The 26,311-nt window shown below is 38.0% G+C and overlaps 1 protein-coding gene across 1 annotated transcript in view; it reads right to left on the bottom strand.

The window, feature by feature from the left end:
• The window catches only part of MYO3B (myosin IIIB), a 219,290-nt gene that overhangs the window by 127,071 nt on the left and 65,908 nt on the right, over nt 1-26,311 (bottom strand). Inside the window, exons 11-12 of the mRNA XM_068948639.1 lie at nt 16,796-16,861; nt 1,725-1,880 (exon numbers count right to left, since the gene is read on the bottom strand). Of these exons, the coding sequence (XP_068804740.1) occupies nt 1,725-1,880; nt 16,796-16,861 (222 nt within the window). The remainder of the gene's footprint in view (nt 1-1,724; nt 1,881-16,795; nt 16,862-26,311) is intronic.

Genomic DNA, 26,311 nt, shown 5'->3' on the forward strand with positions numbered 1-26,311 from the left:
AGAACAAGGCCTTACAGACAAAGAGAATGAGCAGTGAATGGAGACTGATAAGTCAGATAAGGAGCTGGGATAAGGAACCTGGGGCTAGGTGGCCAAGCAAGTCTGGGGGGAATCACGGACAATAACAGAACTTGGACTAGAAGGAGAAGATAAGATTAGGATAAAATCCATTGCAATAGAGTCTTCTTCAAAACTGCAAGCTGCTGGTGGTATTGTACACACACTGCAAATAATCAACCTTGGTGAAGAATAGTTAGGAAAGATGGGTTAAGTGGTGACAGGATGGGCAGAGGTTTAGCCTCCTTTAGGTAAGCACTGATTCATATTGGGGGTGTTGGAAGGCAAAATCCTTCCCCTTGTTCCAGTCATGCATAAGCACAGGTGCAGCAGCCTGCCCATCACCGGACTCCCAGCTAGTTTATGGAAAGGGAAAGAGAAAAGAAATGCAGGCTTGGTCTTGATACCTGCTCACTCCACACTATGGAGACAGATACTAGAAGAATTTGTTGGAATACCACAAGGAATACATTTCAGAGCTCCTCTCAGCACAAAGATCATTTCACTCTGTCTAGATTTTCTAAATGGTCAACTGCTGGGAAACTCAGATACCTTTCTCCCCATCCAACCCACAGCTGTAGGCAGCCTGATTTGTGAGGTGTTATATGGGAGAGATCTGCTTTGAATACAAGATACAGCAAAATCTTCCAGTGTAACCCAGACATATTTAGCTCCTTCACCCGCAGTAAGCATTCCTGCTAATGTTTTGCCAGTAAAAAAAGAAAAAAAAACCAGAGAAATCAGAGAAATCACCTTGAAGCTGTACTTACAGTCATTCCTATATTTAACTTGTACATTGCACGGGGGACTTTTAGCATTTAAGCTACAGAGCCTCATGGCATACAAGTATATACATGTTTATGACTTATGAATCATGACATTTAATTTCCTTCATCAACATTAATAGGTGTTTGTTTATAATAATGAGCCAGAGCTTATCTTGCACTAGAAAGATTTTATATTACAGAATGATTGCTGAGCTTGGAAAGGTGTGTTCATTTGCATTCAATTCTCTTTGAAAACAGTGAAATTCTGCCACCCTCTGGACAACAATCAAACTAAGACATATTTACAATCAGCCTCTAAAGTGAAAAATACTTTCTGCTGCTGATGAACAACTTAAGCAGTTTTAAAATTAATTATTAGCTGCAAGAAAAACGGCAGTTATTAAACTGCAGACAAAACAATGAAGTACTGAATAGCCTCTTCACTAACAGTATCTAATCAAGTAACAAACTTTAAAGTGTTCCGTTCTTAACCTTAATAGTCACTTCAGTGTTCACAGTTGTATTTTTAATGTCTGCTACCAAAACATGATAAAGTTTCTCGTCCTGCCAGTAGGTGTAAAAAGGTACTTCCACAGAGCAGAACATTCTAGAATCATTAGCATCTTTGGGATTAAGCCAAAAGTGATACTTATGAAATCGAGATCGGTGGGAGAAAGAAGGAGAAGGTTATGTTATGGCTGATTAAATTCGCTTTAAAATACATGAATGAGCATGCATGTTCCTTGCACTAACACAGCATGCAGCACTTACTGCTAATAACATTGCTAATCAATCATTAATATAATCATTTGCAATAGTGTCTATGCATTCCAAATTGCAAATTGAGCTTCCAGGATAACTGCAGGAAGGGAAGACTGCAGAGTATATGTTGCACAGTACCTTGCTTTGGCTACAGAGCCTAGGTGCTGCTGTTCTTGGATGAGCTCAGCCAGTTGTTTTTGGAGAGACATATCCTTACCATGTACTTGTTTAATAAATGGATGTTCCAAAAGGTGGGTGACTGAAGGACGCTCTTCAAAATCCTTAATGAGACACCTACGACAGAGAAAGAGTGGTCTCATAGCAATGATGTTCTTTCATTACAGCATGATTCGACCTGGCTTACTGTGCGGTTATTATTGTACAGTTGGTTTCTTTTTTCCACAAATTTCAGTTCCTGAGTATACAAAGAGACTACATTCACTTTTCCTTTACACTGCAATAAATCTGGCACAAGATACTTAACTAAGTGAATTCACTCTACAACTACACTAGTATAAAGTTTACGAATTTGAGACAGTCAACATTTTTCAATTTTTTTTTTAACATTTGAACTAGTTTACTAGTTACTATATATAAATATATAGTATATATTTATATATACTATGAATGGCATTGCATCGTCTATCTGCTGTACTCTTAATATGCATTAAACATAACCTAAGACCAACAGGCACTACCTCATTCACTTAAATTTTCTAGCAATTCTCCAATGAGCATTTTGAACAAGAACTGTAGAATATAGCCTGATGAAAAACACAAGTGAAATCTGTGATGCCATGCTAGCCAGAACAATTTGAAACAGAGCTTTGTTCTGTTTTAAAATGAATGTTTCAGCTAGATCTTATATACTGTGATGATAAGTGGTAGTATGAGAATCACAGAAAATTCTGCAAGCCCACATAATTCAGGCTGGAACAGAAATAAATGAGTAAGATTTAAATGCTCGGCAGGGTAACAAAGTTCTGTCTGTGACAGGAACAGGTGATCTAGTAATGAATAAAAAGATACATCCTATTTATTAGCATAAAATAAAGTGCCATGCTAATTTGTATAATCAAGATTTAAAATTGAGGAAGCCATGATTAAAGTATAATTATTTTCTGTACAATAAAGCTGAAATAATATAGTCCAAACAGAAAAGCGATTCAATGGGATCAGAATTCTTCAGCGTGCTAATTCCTCTTCATATTAAATTATTTTGTTTATCTTGCTCAAATAATAGTGACATTATTTGAAAACATGAAAAAGAAAAGGTGCAATTCAGTATACATCTCCCTTCATTTTACAGTCCAAGATGAGTTTATCTGATGACATACATTCATATTAGCATACCTCACAATTACATTTCATATTTGCTGGTATTAAGTGACACAGTTATTGTATGCATACACATAAAGGGCTTCCTTAACATGGGAACACACATCACACACAAAGATTATCTTTTTCCCCCAAAGGTTCAGCAAAACTTTAATGCCTTTTAGAGAAATTGATATGCTGGCAGTATCAATAGCAATTTGCAGACTTTAAATTGTATCTAAAATATCATACACATTCATTGATTTCAAAAATTATCAAACACCTTAGCAACAATTAAAATGCAGCCTCACCTCAAATACTTTACTGAAGGCTAAAGTCTGGTCTTAAAATGATCCTGCAATGTCTCTGGACATAACTTTAATACTTTAGGTTCTTGAAAACCATTTTCCCAGCCTCTTCTTGCTACATCACATCCAGAAAAGACAGTCTGTAAAATGTGCTGTTGGTTTTATAACTGTTATGGTGAATTTTGCTATCAATTAGAACTGGAGCCTCCTGACAGAAAAATTAAACTAACAGAACCTGCATTATCTCCATTCCTGTGAGTGCAAGGCTATAAATACCACTCCTGCCCTCCCATGAAAAGAAATCCATCATTAGCCTTTAGCAGATTCTGAGCCTCCCCCCTTTTTGTTTTGTTACCCATGTATTTTAAAAGTCAATACACCCACACAGACACTATGGTCCATGCCAATCTTGGTTAAATTTATAAGTTTCCTGAGAAAAAGGAAAAAGCATGTGAAAGGAAAGAGACCATTTATCTGAAAGGGAGAGGAAAAAAAATAAAAAACCGTGCAGTATACAAAAACATGGATTGATGGCAAGTGTCTCAAACGGGGATTTCATTCTGAAAAGCTCATAACTCATGTGATTTTTACCATTCTAACAGTAATTAAAAATCTGTATCATGTATGCTATATTGTTAACATATAACTATTCCTGTTACTTTTGAATACTTCTGGAATATTACAGTAACGTAACTGAATCCAAATGAAGATACGTCATGCCAGCTACTTTTTAGATAATAAAAACATTAGGTTTTGAATGGAATGCGTATGAGAAATTACACAGTTCCACACATAAGAGCCCTGTTTACCTAAAGTGCTAAGAACATGAAAATCTTTTACCCTACGGTATGCAGATATTAAAATAAATTTGGAGGACCAGTGGGCCTCCAAAGATACTCTGCTGACAAGATCCAAAAGTTACAGCAGATATGGCTTTATACAGAGATGTTCCATCCAAACAAAACAAATGTCCAGGATACCGAATTCATTGAGAAATTCTAACAAGACGAAAAGGAAGGATCACTTTTTAGGGAAAACATTCTTCTGGCTTCTCCATTATGTACTGAAATGCAAGCTGTTTGGGACTGGCATGTATTTAATGGGCATAGGTAAGTTCTGTCAGGGAGAAGGCATTGAAGACTGCCTGAGGATTCCCTTCTGTTGCTTACTCTTGTCAATCCCCTGCTGTCTGTTCGCTTCCCATGCATGCTACTCAGCTTTGCAGCTCCCAAAGAAGCTTATATATCGTTTCATCCATATGCGACCTTCGTTCTCGGGCAACTTCGTGAATTCATTAGACACCAAAGCTAATGACACACAAGGCATCTACGCAATTCTGCGATCAAACTCTCAGTTCCAAGCTCAAGAGTCTACCTGCTATCATGCCAAGTTCGCGTCTGTACCTGAAGAATTGAGCCCTTTCAGATGGTTACTCAGATGCCATAACACAGCAGAGAGCCAGCAACTAACAGCTAAGCAAGGGTGAGGAACAGGTTCTTAAATTCACGTCTGTAACTTCTTGTGTGAGTGCTTCTACTCCATTTCAGGGAAGAGACAGATAGAGGAATGTAAACCTCCACTAAAGTTAGTTTAATCCTCCCAGTTAAATGGCAAGTTCCTAGCACATTAGGAAGACAGCAGCAGATAGATAAAGCAGGCCATAGGGAAGGAAAGTGTATACAGATTCATACTCTCCTTTTTGCCCTGAAACAGAGCAGAAGCGTTGACACAGTCAATTATATACATTATTCCTTATTATGTCTCAAGGCCAGTCACCAGCTCCCCGTTTAGTCACAATACTTGACTAACTGTCTCTCGGCTCAGTGCACACTTAGACATTCAACACCACTTTGGTGTATCAGCAGGTCTGCTGAGACGAAGCGCAGGACGGAAAGCTCTGTCACGCGATACTGGAAAGATAGCCTTTATGTTTCTCCTTTTGATAAATATTCCTTTGTCCTATTTCTTCTCTATGTAGACAAGTATTCCAAGGAATACTCTGCTTCTATACACGGCCACTTCAACTGAACTGTGCTGCTCTTAATGCCACACTGAACGCATGCTCCTGTTCCTAGCTAATGTTACATGTAAAACAACAATTCTTGGACCACTATCCATGCGCTAGTGAAAAAAGTATCAGGCTGCCAGTATCACCATAGACATTTAGTAAGGTATCATCTTCTCCACTGGAAGCAGTGTTAACACTATGTTGTTCCTCAGAAAAAGTTAATTTCATATAGAGTATCAATGTTGAGTCCAGCCAGAGCAGCAGGAGAGCGTGCTCACCCAATCAGAAGCTGACTTCATTAATTTTCAGTGGGGATTCACTTCCTGTTATTGGTGCTAAAGCCTCCATGAACATGGGCACTGTTATAGTTTTTCCTACTGCACCCTGAAATAGGAAAATAATGTGTGAAAAAATAAATAGTAAGGGTATCTGAGCCCAAAGCTGCCATAGCTAATCAACATATTCAATCAGGAGATATATTACAGATAAAGCCCCGGGGGAAAAAACAAAAACAAACAAAAAAAATAAAACAAGAAGCAGCAGTAACATATGACTTTGAAATCCAGTGCTATTATAGTTAAAAGAAGAGTGTAGTAGCAAAACAGTGCTTGTAATGTCACTTACCAGAAAGTATTCAGTGTGGCAAACATAAATCAAAGTGTGCGCTGTGCAAGTGAAAAGATATTAAAAAGTTACATCACTGAATGATTTACTTCAGAGGAAAGGAGGAAACAAAAATATCTTCAGATGCTCATCTGAACACTCATTTAAGACCAACCTGGACAGTTAGATTAGGCACTGCCAAACATCAAGCATGCGGTAATTATATATAAAAATAACAAATGTAGTGCACCTGCAAATTAAGCCAAATTGTTTGGCCCACGGAAAATATATAAAAAGAAACTCAAGTGGTGAGATTGTCCTGCACTCATCAAATTGACTAAAAAATCTATTACAAGATGGATTTCACATGAGGTATGATGAAAATATGGTCATATTTGGTCTTTTATTTTTTGTATCTAAAATAACGTGAAGGCTAAGCAAGTAGAGAATGAAAAAGAAACAAACATTCGACATGTTGGCCTTGATGAAAGTCAATCCAATACCTAATTTGAAATTCTAGTAGCTTCCATCATGCTTTCTTAGCTGAAAATTAATTCTCAGAATTCATTAGTGTCACTACATTAAACATAGGTTGCAGCCATTTGCTGCAATCTCACAGCTAGGCTCCTAAGCACCATTTCCATTCTGCCACAATTACAGGCAAAGATGAAGCATTTATTAGCAGGGGATAAAAACAGACTCCCATACACACAGGCCCGTCTGCGACAGCCTCTAAAAATTCACCGGCTGCTTGCACTTGGATGATAACATTGTCGGAATTGCTATGTCTCAGCAATGTAAACTGCCATTTTGCAAGCGGCAAATCAGATGACTGAAAGGGGAGCTATTTATCAGCATTCGTGAGCTAATATTTACTAATGAATACATGGAAAGAAATAGATTTCATAAAAACTGCAATGGTGGTCTAAATCTCCTGTGTGTTCAGAAACAGAAAACAATTACTAATGTAATTCATTATTGCAGCCAAACCTAAGTAGAGCAGCAGTAGTATTTCTTTTAGAAATTATCTTTCATCATATCCACTATGATCCTTTTGGCCACAAATACTTTCTTTAAAAATAAATAAAGCAAGTCACTCCAACTCTTATAGCTTAGGTACGTTATAATTTATCTCCCACATTTTGTTTTCTTCAACTATTTAAGAATACTAGATTTTCTGACAATTTTTCATTTACCGGTAATGGATTGTTGGAACCTCTTTTGTTTCAAAAATCAGACATCCAACCAGACCTTTAGTCACTGTTTATCATCGGCACGCACAGAAGGTGTATAGGTTATTAATTGGAGGAAATAATGACTGTGTATCGGACTCTCTATTAGACTAGGAGAATCCACAGCATCTGGGCTCGACAGAGAAAGTCTCCAATCTGTTCAACAAATGGTAACATAAACTGCTCACTGCTGCTGCTCTGGTCCCTCTCGGCCACTCTAAGGCCCACCACGGTGCTCTCCCCCATCATCCCTTCCTCCTGCAGCTCTGCCCTGCCATCTATATGCTTCTCACTAAAAAGAAGAGTTTTCCAGGATTTTGAACAGGACTTGAGGTCTTCCTGAGGGGCTGAGTTCCTCTCCTCCCGAACCCAGAAAACAATGAGTTATCAGGTTGCCCTGAAAGTAGAGACAGCTCCTCAATGAGATATCTAGAGAGATCTCCCACAGGGAAAAGCAGAAGGATTGATGTCATATTTTCCTCGACCCTCTCTTTAACCTGAGGCAGGGCAGATGATGGTCTCTAGGTTCTGAGATTTTTTTTCTTCCCCGTAACTTCCCTGCTACTTCTATCAGAAGGCTGTTACACAGCGGAAGATTAATGAAATCAAGAGCATTACCCCAACGGGGTTGCCCTTCTGCTTAGAAAACAGAAAGGGCATACTCTGACAAGCAAGATCACGTAAGCCAGGTATATTAGGTCTCAAACTTTCACAGAATCACAGAATGGTTGAGGTTGGAAGGGCCCTCTGGAGATCATCTAGTCCAACCCTCCTGTTCAAGCAGGGTCAATCACTTCCAATCATTTGACCAGTACAAAGGTGTTCTGAACTGAGCAACTTATCTCAGTGATACTGAGATAGAAATTTCTCATTTTCTTCTCAATGTATTTTCTTCCTTTATGAATTTCTGCCTGTTGTTTAAGAAAAAAAGCAAACTCAAAAGTTTTTTCTGAAGAAATCACTCATCATGTAGATCCATCCTCAATGCATAAAATGTGAAGTACAAATTTGTTTCTATCCATTTAAAGGCACTCTGTTCATTCACTGCAACGCCACATTTCATGAACTGGGGTGTGTGGGATAGTGATTCAGAAGAATCTGTTTTTTCCAGTAGTAACAGGAAAGAAAGGAGCCTTTTTTATTTCCCACTTCTTCCCTCCACGTTCAAGCTATGTATTTCTTTCCCTTTGCATTATAAAAAGGACTGTAAATGTATCTTCCACTGAGCATGCAAGACTGACATGCTGGCACATATTTGTTCCTCTCACACTACAGAACTTACTAACTACTGCTAAGATATTTCGTTATAAAACAGGTTCAGTAGAACTGTACCAAAAACAATTTTTAGAAAACAAAATTCTAACAGAAGTGGTTATAGTTTTGTGAGCGTTTCTCTAGGACAAAGGTAGCACAATAAAATGAGAGCCAAGTCAGCAGAGAAAACGACCACATCATTGCTTTTAAGAAGTCCTCAATGAACTATACAGAGTATCTGGTTCAGTTCCTGGTAGACAGAGTAAGACAAGACAAAACTATCATCAGAGCTAGCATCTCCTTGATAACTGTTGAATATTTAAGCAGAGAGCTACCACTGTCTTGCATGCTGACTGGTATCACATTACTGTTTTTTCCTTAAGCTCTTCTAGTATATTTGGTTTTGCTACCTGCTGTCCACGGTCCTCCTCTTAGAGGAAATGCACAGATATGAACTGCTCATCATTTTGTGTTCAAACAATGATGCCTAGCTCTCAGGGACCTCTGCCCCTAGTTATGCAGATACTAAACAATGGCACATTGCTGTGATGAAGCATGTTCTTATCTGCATATACAACAGACTCCGTTCCTCAGCACTGTTTATCAAATTGTGCGTTTGTCATGAATTTTAAAGCCTTAAGTTATTTACTTTCTTTAAAGATGAATGTTTAGGAATATTTTAGCATTTGCTCATTGCTAAGATAACGCATTATATCCGAAGTCCGCGTCTTCTGAGATGCTTAATCCTTTCTGGAAAAAAAAATGCAGCTTTTTTACCTGCACTGTGCTCCTAAGAAATTTTCTGATCAAGTCAGTAATACCCTGAACAAATGCCATCACATTTAAGAGATTGGTAAAAGATCAAGGAAGGAAAAATAAACTCTGAGATCGTTTCTAACTGGTTAAAATGCTCTGTTCCATCCTGTTGACATGCAATATCCACCACTCTGTTCTTCCCTGCCTCTGTATCACATGGAGCTGTGGCAGACACCAGTCAGTAACATGCAGCACAAGGGTGGAGGGGAAAAGGCATTTCATGAATTACAGTTGTAATAGTGACCCAGAGATGTGTCTGCTTCCCTGAAGCTTCCCTGCCTCCCACTCCCAGGCGTGCCACTGCTGCAGGTCACTACTGTTTGCAAAAAACAAACAAAAAAACGGTGGTAGCTTTGCCGACAGCATTTCTATTTTCAGTCCTAATTCAGAAGGACACACAGGATACAAGCAACCTTATCTACAGAACTATGTATAGTTGCCTCTTTGGAAAAAGCAAAGGCTGGCACTGAGGGCATGTAAAAGTTAAATACATCTCTTGCCTCAAACCAGCATCCAAATAACATGTATTTTACTGTTCCTTCTGCTAGAATCAGATAACAGGATGAAGCACTGAATATATGACAGAGTAGTCAATTATCATGTACATAATATAAAATCTGATGTTCAGAACACATTTGTATCTGTATTGATCTGCCTTTTGGTAGTAAATGCCATAAATTACTAATGTCCCTCAACAATGAGAGAAACACTCTAATACTGAAATGTCACCAGCACCTGTTTTCTTAATAAATCTTCTTTCAACTGCATTTTTAACATCAAGCATCACATAGCGTAATTTACAGCACACATTTGAAAGCCAGGATAGGTTCACGCATACTGAAACTGTAAAATTAGATGTAGCAAATAGCTTTAACTCTTCTACAGCTTTCCCAATCTAACTTCAGCTGAACACACACAGCTGACTTGTTTTACCACATAAACATGGTCTAGAGAACAAACAACCGAAACGGTATAAAGTGGCACCTATCACAGCTCTCGGTATGGGTCTGACTTTGCTCCTGTTGAAATCCATGAGAATTTTGCCATAGACAACAGAAATTCAGTCAGAAAAAGTCTAGGGAGCATCTCAAAATCACCAAATATATTTTTTTCATGTACAATGAAGTCAGGGTTTGTCTGTCTTTTCACCAGGAATGAATCTGCTCTATTTCACTGGCACGTCCTTGCAGATTTAAGAGCACACTGAGCTTTCAGAACCTTTTACAATTGAGGCTTTCTATTATAAAAAGTCATCTTCTGCATTTATATCAAATTTCCTCCCTGAGATACTCTTCCCCTTTTGTCACTACAGCATGCAGCTGATCTGAGGTGGCTGGAGCATACAGAAGGCAGGAAGTAAGGAAAGCATGCTCTGATGCTGACAATATATTTCTGTTGTATCTTATGTCATAGCTCGAAAGAAGGCTATGAACAGAGCCATTTTTTCTCTCCTTTGGTGTTTAGTGTGTTCTTTCCCATCTTCCAGTAAATGAAAACAGCCACTAAAAATGTCATCTTAGATACACTGGAATCTTACTATGCCATAATCATAGGGCAGTTAGGAAAAAATATGGCACACCATTAAACTGACTGCCTGATGCCCACTGCTGTGATCCCCCATGTCTAGCTGTGCTACGACATCTCCATATGTACTAATCCACAAACACTTCAACAGATGAGGTCAAGTTCGTTCTGCTAGTTAGGAGTCAACAGGCAATAACAACATTCTTCCCATTACTATGTCCAAACCCGGACTGACCTGTGGGTGACTTTAAGCAAGATGCCCTTTTCCTCAGTTTTCCCAGTTACAGAACAAGAATTAAACTGTTTTCTCTATGCTACGAGTATGTCTGACTTTAAAAACTACTGGCAGGAATCAGGCATTACTAGCAACTATAGTGCTACTCAACAGTTCAATGTAAAGAGACTGTATCAGGCTGAATTTTTTTTTTTTTTTGCAACACCAACTTTCACTACTTATATCATATCTCTATCCTTCTGCTTTTCCTATCACCAATAACGTATTCCAAACAAACCTGGACCATTTGGGACAGATGTTAAACCCTTTCTTTGAGAATCAGAATAATTCAACTTGAAATAATAAATTCTCCCCTAAAAACAAACTTCTACAAGACTAGCATATACATACTCCACTTCTTGTCATTGGAATCTGTGGAGAAGCACAAACTGAAGTAGCTTAAGTTTAAATATGTGCTAACAGTTTAAGTATCTTGAGAAAGGAGCATGGCAGAAAGTATCAGTCAGAAACAAAAAGAAATGGCATTGCTGACTTTTTTAGGATCATAGACAAATGACAGCGCAAGAGTGGCTAGAAACTCAGCTTCTAAGGCTGCATTGGATGGGAGCGCAGTCCTAGAATTGCAAAAGAAAAGGCCGATGCATTAAAGACTACACGCAGATTCCCTGAGATGTTGCTAAGCTACAAAGCACAAGTGGGATTCTCCTTGCAATGTTCTCTGCGTTTTCTGAATGAAAACGTACGTTTTGGGAACAGAGAGTGAACACACGCCTACCCACAGCTCCAGAAAAATGCATGAAGACTATCTGTAACGTCTCATTCCCATTTTAGGGGAGAGAGAATTCAGAAAGAGACAATATCATAAAGATTTCCTGGAAGCAGAAGTAAACTCCTAAGAGCATCTGCTGAAATACACGTTCCTGTCATCTCCCTCCCTGCATGTTAGCGTTCCCTTCGTGTTTACCCACTTCTGCTTTACTTTCTCAGTCTTTCGCCACGTTGAGACTTTACCTAATCAAATATTATGGAAGTTAGAACCATGAAATAACAGGTGGTAGCTTCCTGCCTTTACATTCCCTTTCAAATAAAGCACAGAGATGGCAAACACTGGCTACTATAAAAGGCTTTTCTTAAGAGCACCAGAAACATCTAAGCTTTGAGTTGTTTAAAAAGTACCCCAGGGAGAGAGCAATATCCAGAGACTAACTGAGAAACTGAAATATTGGCACTTGATAGCAATAAGAGCTTGAAGAACGGAGTAAAGAAACTTTGTCTCATCAAATGATTCTTTCACACTCTGACTACAATCTTCTGTGCAGCCTGTTATTGCTAACATTGCTAACGCTTCCCAGACAGACAGACTTCTTGTCCCTCCAGCAGTGATACCCGCCCTTCTTACTACACTATCCACAGTACTGCTTGGTCTTTAGAGACAGATGGGAATAGCAAGCCAATAAACTCCACAAACCAAGGGAAGAGTCACTGCTTCCTTACCATCACTAACGGTAAGGAACTTGACTGCATACGTTATTGAGTGAAAGATGCTCCTGATATTATGAGATCTTTAAAATCTAGCGTGCATCTTTAAAGGTTCAGGTCTTCAAACTTGCATGGGAATTTCTCGCCCCTGTAATAGCTGCCATTTTTTATTACAACTGCTTATTAGGAAGCTGAAGATAACTGTATCCATTACATTATGCCCACTCACTTGTATAAAAGCATGTGCAACACTCAAAAGTGATGGAGATCCTATCTCAGGCACTAGAAGTTACTATTTCTAGTTCATCTGTGGACAGAGTCTCAATGTCTACAGCAATGAATAACACAGGAAAACTTACAGATTTGATGGCAACTTGTAACATCACAATCTGTATCTTCTGACTTTGGCAAACCTCTTTGTCTTCCCAGACACTGAGAAATTAATGAGTTGTCAACTACATATCACATTCTCAGCAGCAGAAATAGTAAAACAGTTTTTATGTAATATGAATAGAATGTCACTGAACAACTGTTTAGACTGTGAAAAACTGATCTGCATTCAGAAAAAGAAAATCTAAATAAAGCACTCAAAATATATCATCTATGTGATCTATTAATTAAATCACTCTGATGCAAAGTCTCACTAATGTGAAATTCAGCTTGCAAGGTTGTGCTGAAAAATGAGTACAAAAATTTAAGTTTACCAAGTCTGAAAATTAAATTTGCATTGTATTTACAATCTGCCATTGCTAAAACAAAAGTTACATTATGATGATAAATGTTTATGACCACAAATCCTGTAACTTCAAATGTTGACTTTACTACTTCCTGAATTTCTTAATTCTTTAATTCCTTTCATATCGAAAAAGACTAATTAATTCAAAGAACCATAATAACTAATTATTGGTTAAATAAATTTAAAAGGAAAATGTCTGTCCCTGGAGAGATCATTGCTCATTTTAATTAAAATTACCATCTTGTGATGTAATGTAAATAAAGGTTATCGTATCCTTCTGCTCCAACAGCATATTAACTTTTCTAACCACCTCTAGAGATAAATCAAGGTTTACATTGCCAAGGAAATTATTTGCGGCGTATGAGCTAATTTTAGTGAACTAGGTTTTTTATTCATTTTAATGTATAATCCGCATTATTATTTTATGAAGGAATTCTGAAACACTCTATATGTAAAATAGTAGTGGACACAAATTTTTATCTTAGGAGAGTGGACAATGACATCTATGCTGTAGCTATCAAAAAAAAGTTTAACTTCATAAGCATCTGCAGTCAAAGAAGAGAGTGATCTCTTCCAACCTGATGTTTTATTTGAACACAGAAATGAACACAGGAAAAAGTACCATTTTTAGGAGCCACTCCTCCAGCAACTGATGCCGTCGGTTACATAGCCTTATAGGAGGAATAGTGCATACTATCAATATGTAGTTAAACAAACAGAAAATTCTCACTCTCATTATTAGCATAGCAGCCAGGTTCTTCATGGACATTTATAGTACTAAACAGACATACATGGAATTTTATTGACCTAATTGAAAGTATGTATATGCCATGTATATCTCAGTACCTACCTAATACAAAAGTAGGCTTCTGCCAGAGACAGCGTGGCTGAAGTTGCGTTTCCTCCGTATTTTTACAGCAAAATACCTAACGCAGATCACCTATCTCATTCTAGAAAATCTTTCTGAGGACAACACATTGCAGTCTTCATCTCAAGTCAAGGCTAATAGCACTGGGAATAGAAAGATAAATTCACTAAGCTAAGAACTATCTTGGTCCTCTCTCCATTTGGATTTTGTGAATATGCATCTGACTTAAATCATGCTGCTGCAAAACCATACCTTTGGGGGCAATGAAATCATAGTAAAAATATGGACTTTACTGTTGAAACTGTTGTTTTAACAGTTTAAAGAGTTATGTAAGAAGTTGCATTGTTATTTCTAGCTCAGATATTGCAAATCACTATAATATATGAGTGAACAGTTTTAATAAAAATGCCTATTAAGACAGTAAAAAGCATTCTGACATTTCAAGGCATGAAAAAAACAGGGAAGAAAAGCTACAGTGACCAGCTTTGGCAATCCTGGCACAAATTAAATTACTGTGTCAACAGAACCCAAGTCAATGGTACGCTTAGCGCAAGCTGCATGCTCGTATTTTGTCAATACACAGCTCTGGCCCACAACTTGAACCAGATAAGCTTGTTATGCAAATGCTGTTAGCCATCAGGAAGGAGGTAGATAATGAAATTACTCTAAGGCTAACCTCTCATCACACGGGTGACAAACATCAGGCAGGGTCCTAACATATGGATAAAAGGTAGTATGGAATTTATACAATTACTGCTTTTAATTTATCATAACTAAGCTGTCACAAGGCAGACATCAACAAATGCATAATTAATGCATATAAATGAGCCAATTATCAGTAACGGCTAAAAGGTTTGCAGTTGTATGATCCAACGTTTCATTATTTACTTTTTTCTCTGGAAAACTCACTAATGTTAATTCAAACCTCCATATAAATATTTCATAACCTTAGCACCATAACTTTACTAACACATGCACAAGAACAGAGCAATGTCACATAGCATTCTATTCCAGTGTTCTCTTACAGGTAGCTACAAAACTGGCAGATTTATTACAATTGTTGCATTTCTTTGTGTTAAGAGACTGCCTATAAGTATACGCCTTACTTCTTCGCATATGTTGCCGTATAAACGAAAAACAAGATTTGAGAACCCGCAGATGTTGCTGGCGAAAGGAAGTAGTTAAGTAAAAGTAATTAAAAATCAATCTGACTAAAAATATGTAATTTGAAGATATCAAAAACCCAAAGGACAAGATTAAAACCAAGTATAGCTACAAAACACTGAAGTCTGACTTTTATGCATGCTGAATTAAAGGACTGAACAAATGTTAGAAAATTATTAATTTTTTGTACTGTTCTCAAGCTCAGCAGGTGCTTCTAAAAATAAAGATACCAAGAAAGAAAGAGCTGAATGATAAGGCAGAAGCACAATGTTTCTGAGAAAGGAATGTGATCTTCACATTTATCAGATGTCCTGACTCTCTAAAGCATGAGTGGAGCATAACCCACCAGTGATAGCATTCCCCAAAATGTTGGCTACTGTGCATAAATACCATAAGAATAACCTTTCTATATAATAGAATGGAATTCATCCACCACTCACTGACTTCTGTAATTAACCATTGATTCTGATATAGATTATAATGTACACTGCTGGGTAAACAAGGAAATGCATTATGGAGAAATAGTTCTTGGGTTCATCTTCCCTAAAAAAAGGATCTATTCCTACTACCTACACTGAAAGAGGTTCTGAGCTATGTTTCAGTAATGACAGTTAATGGTCTTCATCTGTAGGACAGCCAATACAGTCTTAACCTTCCTGCCTGATTAAAGACCACGGTAGTAAATAAGAATCTTTTTCTTGGACTATTGATAGAATTTGCGTTAACCTTTTTATTTTTAACTTCTTGTGAAACAGGAAGATGATACACAACCTACTAAAAAGGAGTCAGATTCAAGTAGGGGTATTGTACTCCTGCACAAGTAACTGTACCTATGTTACGGAACAGATAGATTCAAAAAGCGCTTTTTCAGGGTTTCAAACGTATGTTCAAAAGACAATATTGAGGAACGGTGTTCGAAGCATTTAGTGATTTAAACAGCGTAAAGTTCACAGGGGTTTCACAACATTATCTCCTGTATTACACAGTTTAGGCCATATTAGGTCACAAGGAAATCCTAATGAGCCCTAAAAATCGCTCATAAATTTTTTTTTTTTTAAGATTTTTGGATATAATGCTACTAACCACTAAATTATAATCTCTGACTATTATTGTAAAAAAAGAAAAAGAAAAAAAAAACCCAAAGACATACTTTAACTCAATGACAGCCACATCCAGCAAGACTATAGCATCTAGACAATCTGTTGCACTCTTGGTACAACCAGTACTCAACTAATAGGTTGGTTGGACATATTACATAATAGATATTAGCAAAGTGGAAAATACAACTACATTTTTTTCTTTTCTTTTAAACTCTTGTTTTAAATTGTCAAGCAGTCACTTCCACTAACACTTTTTTCCTGTGACACAAAACTTCACTGCAAAGCCATCAAGCAAATCAGGTATATTAATAAACCTGCCCTGGCTCCATCAAAAGTCAAGAAGCTAATCAACTAAGGTACTCAGAGGAGCTATGAAGCAAATTACATTAAAAGATCAAATTGTGCTGTATAGGTCTCAGAAATGAAGAATGGTCTAGAGTCTATGAAAAGAAAACTGAAATTAAAACCTCCTGTAAAAACAACAACTCCATAAAACAAATTCGGCTTTCAGTCACACACGGTACTTACTGAATAAGCTGTTTTTAAAGGCCAAAAAAAAACTCACTGTGAAATGAAATGGTTGAATCCTCTGCACCATTTTTCAGGATGTAGCAAAGTAGGAGGAGGATTTCTAAAAAAATAGAAAGTTTGGGGGGTTTAAATGTTAACATTTACTGGAATTTTCTTGCAGATAGTCAACAAACGTGATATTGGTTCCACAGAGGAGAAAATAACGATGCAGAAAGCAATGTCCAAACAGTCTATGTCCTTCAGAGGCCTGTTGGGTTTTTCTTGCTGCTGTTAATTTTTAGCTGACAATTCTAGTCTTTTCATGTCCTCCTCCTTTTATTTCAGTGGCTTTGAAGTTGGCGGTCAGTATAGCACACACAGCATTTCCCAACATTTCCCTTTCGACTCAGCCTGACTTAGGAAGGATCAGCTGAGACTAGAAGACTAACCTAGTCATTATACTCCTTTAGCCCCTGACCCTGGACCATTGACTCTGACCGTGACTCTCGTTAAGTATGGATATCTTCATAAGAACTACCATGCTGTCAACAATCTGTGGGCTTTTCAGTCAGGATTTCAGTCTGTTTTCAGCCTGGATGACCTAGGGGATAAAGTTTCTACATCACAAACTGATAGCTATGTAAACTATTAAAATTAGATGTTATTTTAAAAGTGACATTTAACAAACAGTATTTTTTACATCACAAAATAAGAAGGTCTTCCATAAGGGTTGTCTTTTAAACTCTAAGAAGTTACATGTTAGCTGGCATATAATTACTTTCCATTCTGACTGTTGCACTTAAATCACAGGAACATGCAGAGCAAGGCATGTAGGTCATATTAAATGGGCCAAATTTAACTGGCTCAAATTGAAGTGGATCTATATATATAGCAAGAAATGTTGCTGAACTGCATATTGTGTTGTTATCTTCCAGTAGTTTCTTCTTCAACTTAAACTTTGATAAACATAGATTAACTTCTTAAGATTAAACATCTTTTTTTCTTTTTTGAAACCTTAATGCTTTGTATTTTGCTGCGTTTGAGGGCTTTATGAGAAGGATTACAGGTTACTGAACTGGCAAAAAAATTCACATATGACTTATTCTAGAACAGAAATCCTCACTAATAGTCTGCACTGTATCATGAATCACTCTCAGTTAAATCAGGGCCACATTCCACAGCAAGACACCGCTTAGAAACATCTCACAAAACAAAAAGGCAAACAGCATGAACGCAATGTAAATTATGCTGATCTGCTTAGTAGTCTTGAATTTTTCCATGCATATTCATTCAAAGAGTAGTCCCATTTAAACAATCATCACCCTTAAAAAAACAAAACAAAATAGTAAAAAAAAAAAAAAAAAGTGTCTTTGTAATAGAGAGACCATTTTTGTTCATCTGTATCTACACAAAACAAACAGAGTCATCTAATTTCACCGTAGGTTGTCGTGTTTTCTGAAATAAATATGTTATTACTTTTCTCTTTTGTTACAGAATATTCAAGGAGTGCAATTCTCTTCATGAAGTGAAGAAATCTAGAATGTTTGAGATGTGCACCATTTGTCAAAGTTATCATTAGGAGAAAATACTATGGGTTATTTTCAGCAACAGTAATGTTTCAGTCCCGTCTTCCATTTACCAGGTTCGTGTCTTCATGCGCATCACAGAATCTGTGGCTGCACATAAGAACACAAAATATAGCAGAGTATTTCAAGAGATCCTCCAAGAAAAAGCTCTGTATCAAAGAAAGGTAAACTTTAAAAACTTCTTTCTCTATAATGAAAATGGTTATCAGTCTACACCCCTCATATTCATGAACTTTGCAAACAGCTTTGAGAGACTGCTGACTGGGGATAGTATCTTTATTTTGCAGGAATGGTACTCATCATCCCATCTGATAATCTGGGTCCTGATAATAGCAGCTTTTATTGTGCTGCCTCGAAGTACAGTGTATTTCTTTTCAGAATGATACCAGCGCTGTCTACCAAACACCTCCAGTGAATTTCTGAATTTCACTACAAACCAATTTGCTTTTTCCAAAGCTCAGTTGCTATTCATGAAATAAGTAGTTTTGTTTTTCCTATTTGCAACGTTCTCAAAATCCTTCCATGGTGGTAACAATGGTGCTTAAAAAAAACATACTGTTTGGAGGCACTATTAACATTAATCTCATAGAGAACTTACTGGAAAAAGAAATAAGGATAGATATCTATATTGCACACAGATGTTATGTTATGAAACAGGTGGGATTTCATCACAGAAGAACAGAAGAGCAGAGCAGATGTCATTCAGAAAATATATTTAGTCATTTGTGAGCTAATGACTGATGGAGTAAGGCATCTTTTTAATCACATGAAACATATTATTCCCAATAAATTACTAAACTACTAAGCTCTCACTGACTGCTACGGGTAATTCTTCCAGAGCTGTCTGAGTATGCTATGTACCAAATCACAAATTATGGACGCATGCGCACGCGCGTACACACACGAGCCAAGAAACTTGCAACTCTGTAGACGTTTTCTTGAGTTTGATACTTTCATATTTTTTGATGGAAGATGTTATCTTACTCCTAGTACCTTCTAATTTGTGTTAGTACGGTGTTTTTGAGGTAAAATCATAGACTTGGTAGTCCTTTGTACTTGACAAGTCACTAAATTGATGCTTCAAGAACCTCTTCTATAAAATCAGACTGATAAACCTGGCCAAACCTTTATTTCACTAGTACCTGTAAAGCAAACTGGGGTCCTTTGATGAAAGATGTTACCTACATACAAAGTATTATTATTCCATGTATATGGTTTTATTCTTTATTTTCCCTAGAAGATGAAACATTAACACTCGACCCACTGCACAGTATACATATCAGGATGATACGGAGTGAAATGATAATAAACAATTCCTAAGGTCTGATTTAAAAATCACAATATTGAGGAAGCATACAGTCAAGTTTGGGACCACACATTCTTCACATTCACTACTGCAAAAACTAGTAAATTCACCTGCTTTTGTAATGAAAGTCAGTTCTCTTGCTTCGAGTTAGCACTATGCGCTTCCATTTAGCTTGTACCAGGTGATTGCCTGGAAATAGTAATACCCTCACAGCCAACCACAAAGACAAGAGGTGCATATGCTCCCATTATTAGAACTATGGAAAATCCAACACCTGGAATCAGCTAAGAAGCATTCATGTAGTCAAAAATAAACATGACAAGATATTAAAGTCTAGTAAAGGCCAGACTATCTACTATAGTTCTCTGAGAGTCATTTTGAACAACAAAGAAAATCCAACGATAACTAATAAAAAACCACAGTCGTTTCAGTTAAATCTTGTGGATGCAACTCTTCAATGCTTCTGGATCCTAAAACTTAATGATGAGTCCTTTCCACATGGAAATTATCACAGTAGAGTTGATTTTTGTTCTTCACTATTTTCCCCCCTAGCAATTAGCATCTCAACTCTAGGCATCCTTACCTCATGCCCTGTGGTTCTTCCTGTAAGTCAGCATGTCAGGCCTTTTGGTATTCCTCAGTGCCACAGTACTAAGCTGCTTTGTTTCTCTCTAATCTAGCTTCTTTCAGGACATCTTTACTCTGCAATCTTAAGTACGACTACAACTTCTACCTGGCTCAAAAAGAAGTGAGTGAGTTTAGGGTAGCGCAGGGAGCAAGGTGAAAACTAAAACTAACCACCACCTTAGGCAAACATGGTGCATACAGCTCTGTAACTTGTTGCACTACAAGGGACACATCTTGCTCAATGGATTAGGTAACTCGGAGAAGGGCTGTGGTGCAGAAAACCTAAGACGCCTGCACTTCATGTCTTAGATCTGCTGCTTTTGTTTGCAAGTTAGGATGTAATTAGACGCATGCGTTAAGTGGGAGTCAGAGGATGCCAAGCACATAGGGTAGAGAGTATCTGATGCCTTGACACTGAGATAAACACGTGCACTTCACCTCTGATCCACAGAAGAGGTGAAGAAGTCAGTCACAGAAGTAAATCACTGCTACTGTCACCACACTTTCAACATCAGTTGCAGAGCAGCAACTACCATATTCTTTCCCAATAAATTCTACGCCCTATGCTTCTGAGATTAAGAGTGCCAGGTTGTCTGGAAGCTTATTATAATCCCTCCAAGGGTAAATCTTGGATAACCTTTTTAGGCTAACCTCTTTGACACTGTACTGAAATAAAATAGAATAGGACGGGTAATCATATAGCCAGACATCTGTCTCAGCTCAGCAGCAGCCACTAACACCGGCTGTTCACTTTTAGTTGCCTGAACATCTGTATAGCTCACATTCTGCACTCAGATAGGAGGTAGCCCGTAACAGGCTCACCCTTCTCTTCCATCTTGTCCTTAAAAAGTTTCCAGACAGGGGCATAGGAGGGTCAGTTAAGCTTTCTACCTGCTCTCTGCCTAAGACACTACAAATTGTGTTTCATGGTAATGGCAAAAAATATTATTGCTTCCATGGCACTTTCACAGGCCAACTCCTGCATTATGACTTAAATTCAAGTTTTAGGCCTACAAACGTAGGCAAGTATGCAAGTGTAACTCAGTATTTCAGAATTTAAACTTTTTTTTGTCTGTCTGCTGCAGTTTGAAACTAAAAATCTATTACAACATCTGTGATTCATAACACCTACTAAATGAAGAGAAAAGGTAAAACGAGTTACATATATTAGCAGATGCTAAACCACAGAGGAACACAACACTCGCTTCACCCTCTTGGCTCAAAGTTCTAACTAGGGCCATTTGTGACTCCAGAGTATATTACATCCCACACAGGGAGTTCTATCGCTTTTGTATCCTTGCACCAGCTGACATCAATGAACCTCTCTAGCAGCTTCTGCAGTACTTAAAACACATTCACAGAAAAACTCAAAAGCTACCTCTTATTAGCTTGCTGACATAACTTACGCTCCTGTTACCTCTTGAAAAATTAGAAAGCTCTACGTGTTAACTTTCAATCATCTTTGCCATGTATATGAGAACCTGAAGGACAAAGTACCCTTATTTTCTAGTATAAGTGATGGAAACTGAAAGAAGCAGATACGAAAATTATTGCAAAAGCAGGTTTAACCGGGCTTGTCTTTTGAAAATGTCCTCCTTTGATGCAAGATGAGTAATCAGCCATTTATTTTCCCAACCTCATGTCTTTTTTCCTTTAGTTCTTTCTATAATTCATAATTAATCATAGAACTACATGTTCTATTTCCTTAGATAGATGCATTGCTCTTGTGAGAAGTTTACCTGCCCTGGTGTTCTGTGCCTTCCATGGTCACACTGATGCTGTTTTTCACAGGGAGTTTCACATCAGGAAGGACTGCAGGATTCAGCCTGTGCAAGAGACTCCATACAAAAGCACAGCGCTCCTTCGACATGAAGACATTAGCAAGGAAGAATTGCTGCTGAATTCTGATTAATACATGTAGAGTTATGTGCTGGAAAGATTTTAATCTGTCGAGCTTTATATGTTCTCTGTCATTCACCCTGCCCCCAAAGTCACAGCTGGCAAAATCAGACGGGTTACTTTACCACAATAAGGCCAATGATGCAGTTCAGTGAGCACCATTTGTCCTTTACATTATGCTGTGAGCCTAATTACAGATCGTAGATAATAGATTTTTATAGGCAAAGGGAAAATAAATCCTTTCATCTTAAAACACTTCTCTGACAAACTAAAAAATTTGAAAACACACTAACTACTTTTTTACACTATTCCAGTAAATTTAGCCATATATTTTACAAACATAAATCAAGATAGGGCCTCCAATGACCAGACCGTATCATCGGCCTAGCACGTTGTTTCTAATGGAGGAAATAGCAGATGAACATCCAACATCTGTCACCATGAACAGGTCCTGGCAATCACAGCCAGGTAAATACATGTTGTGAAAATTTTTTGAGCAGCTTGAAGTAAGGCAACCAGACACAATAGTTATGTCGACACTTGCCTAGGTTTACACAGGGGCAGATTTTATGTGAAATCAAACAATAATGCCTATTTCCTAAAGCTAAGTGAAACAGCCATAGAAAAAGCTGAAAGTTAACCATGTGTAACAATGAGATTCCATTACAAAAGGTTAGATAAAACATATGGCTTACATAAAAATTGGTGAACGCTTGACTTTAATTTATATCTGACAAATTCTCACACAAGTTTCAAGTCCTGCCCCTGCAAAGCATCAGCAGCTTGAGTAATCCCCTGAAACTAACCGCAGGATTCTCAGCAGGGCTCAGAGGGTTTCCTAACAAGCGTTTCTCCATTTGCAGCCCACTCAAATCAACCAGAGCTTTCCGCTGATTTGACTGAAAAATTCAGGTCCTAAACAGCCTCCCATTCATCTGCCTCCTACTCAAGGTTACTGAAGTTTTACTGACGTCCACGAACCTATTTCACCAAAGTTTGCTCCCTGAGAAGCAGGGTACTGGCTTCAGCTCTGTCAGGTTAGGACAGAAACTGTAGATTTGTGTCTGCGGCAGCAATTAGCATGAATCCTCCCTGTATTTGGAAACAGGCCTTTGAAGTTGCCATTTAGGTGAGTGGAAAGCTGCCATCAAAATCTGAATGTTGCTGCATGAAGCCTCCATGGTTGGGAACCACAGCAGCACATTGCCTCTGTTCCTCAAGAGGCCAGAAGATTAGAAAGAAAATGGGACCTATGACAAAATTGGAAGCAATGTCATAAGCGTGGGATCTGGGCAAAACAGCCCCAGGTCGAAAGCAACATCTGCCCACTGAGTAGGTCTGAGGGGCTCCAAAGGCAACCGAACAGCCTTTTCTTAAAAGGCCCAGAATTGTACGAGTCTTGACAACACTGGGTACCAGTCTTACCTAAATCTTAACCAGATATATAAGCTAAGCATTCCTACTCCTATCCAGACAACAAGGCATGAACTGCGTGTTCAGAGACCACATGTACCAAAACACAACACGTGAGACACAGCTGGAAAAGGTTCCTCGCATCCTCTTTATCCTGCTTTTTAGGGTCTAGCATAGTCATATATACCTCTCTCAGGCAAGGGAACAGACTAATCCCAAATCTTAGTGCTCTAACTACCCAAATGTGGGCTAAGGGGTGGGGGGTGGGAGGGGGGGCCAAGCTAATCTATCCTTTTTCTATGAGAAAGAAGGGTACTATATATCCCAGGAAAAGATTCAACATGTCAATCCCAGAGGCATTTATGTCCCTGCAAGGAGCAACACTGATGTCAAACATCTTCAGCAATTCCTACGAGCTAGTTTAAATGTTTCCCACTAGGCATATTAGCTGTTACAGATCCTGTACCGAAACACCTTTATCTAGGCATTGTGCCCAAGATACCGCACTCAAATATGTGGATTCTGCTAAACAGCAGGACATCCAGAAGTGAGGAGCCGGTATGCCCCATTGCATCCTGTTACAGTTTTCACCTGAGAGCGTTCATGCATTCAGATAGACACTGGATTGAGTGGAGACTTTGGGTAGGCAAATCTGCAGTCTTCTAAGGCCCTCAAATCGCAGGCCTTCTTACTCCACTCTTGTAGATCCTCGATATCTAAAAATGCCACAGTCATGCTTTGATTTCTGTACTATAGACTGGCCAGCAAAAGATTACAATGACAAGAGTGGCTCATATACTTGCAGTAAAGCACAGCTGGTGTGATATACAGAGATACTTTACAAATGTTCCCAACTCCTGAAAGGCAACAGTGCTATTTGTTCCTATGCAGCCAAATGCCCATGACGTACAGTAGAAATAAGGTAAGAGAGCCATGACATTTGCATGTTTGTGCTGTTCTGGCTTAATGTAGTCGTCAAGCTAGCTCATGTATTTTTACTTCACAGCTTAGCATTTGTCTATGTGAATTTTAGCCATTCTGAGCAATTAAGCTCAGAGCACACCTCTTAGGAGCTATGAGTACTAACAGACCTAAATTCTAATTCACTTACTCACCCCTCATGAGCCTTAGGGTTGCACCAGAACCACAACCACAAGCCCTCCACACTGGGAGGGGAAGGGAAAGTATGCTCCTCCTCTCTGGCAACTGATTCACTTCTGAACGCTTCATCCTTCTCCACTCCTCCTCCCCTTTCTCTGAAGGGACTACTGTCCCTCTTGTAAATATCTAGTTCAAAACTGTCTGCATACAACTCCAGTTCTTATCCACTCAAACATCAAAGACATAACCACTCAAATAACGTGAAACTGCCTTAATTCTAACAAAGATATGCTGCTTTAAACTAAGATCAAAACCTGGCGAGGGAACGGAATCAGTTAAAAGGAAGCAGGACACAGCCATTACTGCCTCACTGCTGAAAGAGAAATATTCTTCTTGATTAAGTACTTTAGTATCTTTTTATTACAGAGACAAAGTTATCAGGCATTTCCCACACCACTGGAATGGATGCTCTGCATTTTCCATAGTGTGTACACGGCGCAAAACTTGGGACTGAATCCAACAGCGTATGATAAATCTGTATTGAGCTGAATATTAAACAGATAAATATAATGAAGAGATTGTAAGGCAAGAGATTGCTTGAAAGGATCTAGAAGAAAGATGCATTTTTAAAACTTAGGGTTGGTTTTTTTTTTTTTTTTGGTAATACAGGGTCCTGATCCAGAAAATACAAATGAGACATCCATTTTCATCCTTTCCCAGAAGGAAACGATGGCTCTAACTCATAAGAATTCTGTTACAAAAAGCCACACGTGCCCCATTTTGCTTGTGATCTTACATGACTATTTATTTATTTTATTGCCACTAAATAGGTAAATTAGCAGATTAAAACAAGATTCTGGCCTGGCTGTAAAACAAATAAAAACCCTCAAAAGCACAAAACATCAACTGCTTCTTTAAAACACATTTAATCAAGATTTATTCACAAGTCTCCGGCCTAGAATATTTCATCAACCAGCATAATAATGAGCAAAAATCAATGGTAAAATATAGTCCGTTCCAGAGTTATGCACAAATCTCCTTTTGATTTTCCAGATTCACGTTATGCATGGCCAAAAGAAAAGCACTTCAGGAAGAATATAAAGAGGCTGTCAAAAGAAACTTCCTTCACATGAACAATCCTGTGTTTCAAAAAGATATGTACGTGAAAAATTAAAAATCACCTTTAAAGCAATGAGTATGGATATAAGTAATGTGTTAACACATGAAACTATTTTGAAAGTCAAATAATAACCTTCAGAAAATAAATTAAAAATAATCTCAATTATATATATATATTTTTTAGTTCACACAGACTGAAAGAAAATGGGTGACAAAGTATTGCAAGCTGTTCTGCTTGGGAACATCTGGGTTATCTTTGACTTTTTCCCTTGAACATTGCAATTCACAGGCCACTGGTTTCAGTCTGATTTGGCAGCTGCAAGGTTTCATTAGCCTTTTTCAGTACCCGAAAAGGCATAATTTATTTCTGTCATTTACTCTTCAGTTTCCAGTTTCAGTTTCTGGCTTCACTGAGACAGAAAGAAGTATTTTATTTCACAAATATCTTTGGATGCAGGTGAACACACACACAGTTCTGCTTTCCAGTGGTCAAGCTCCAAAGAGATATTTAGCATAATCC

The sequence above is a fragment of the Struthio camelus genome, chromosome 6 (assembly GCF_040807025.1).
Source record: "Struthio camelus isolate bStrCam1 chromosome 6, bStrCam1.hap1, whole genome shotgun sequence".
NCBI lineage: Eukaryota > Metazoa > Chordata > Aves > Struthioniformes > Struthionidae > Struthio > Struthio camelus.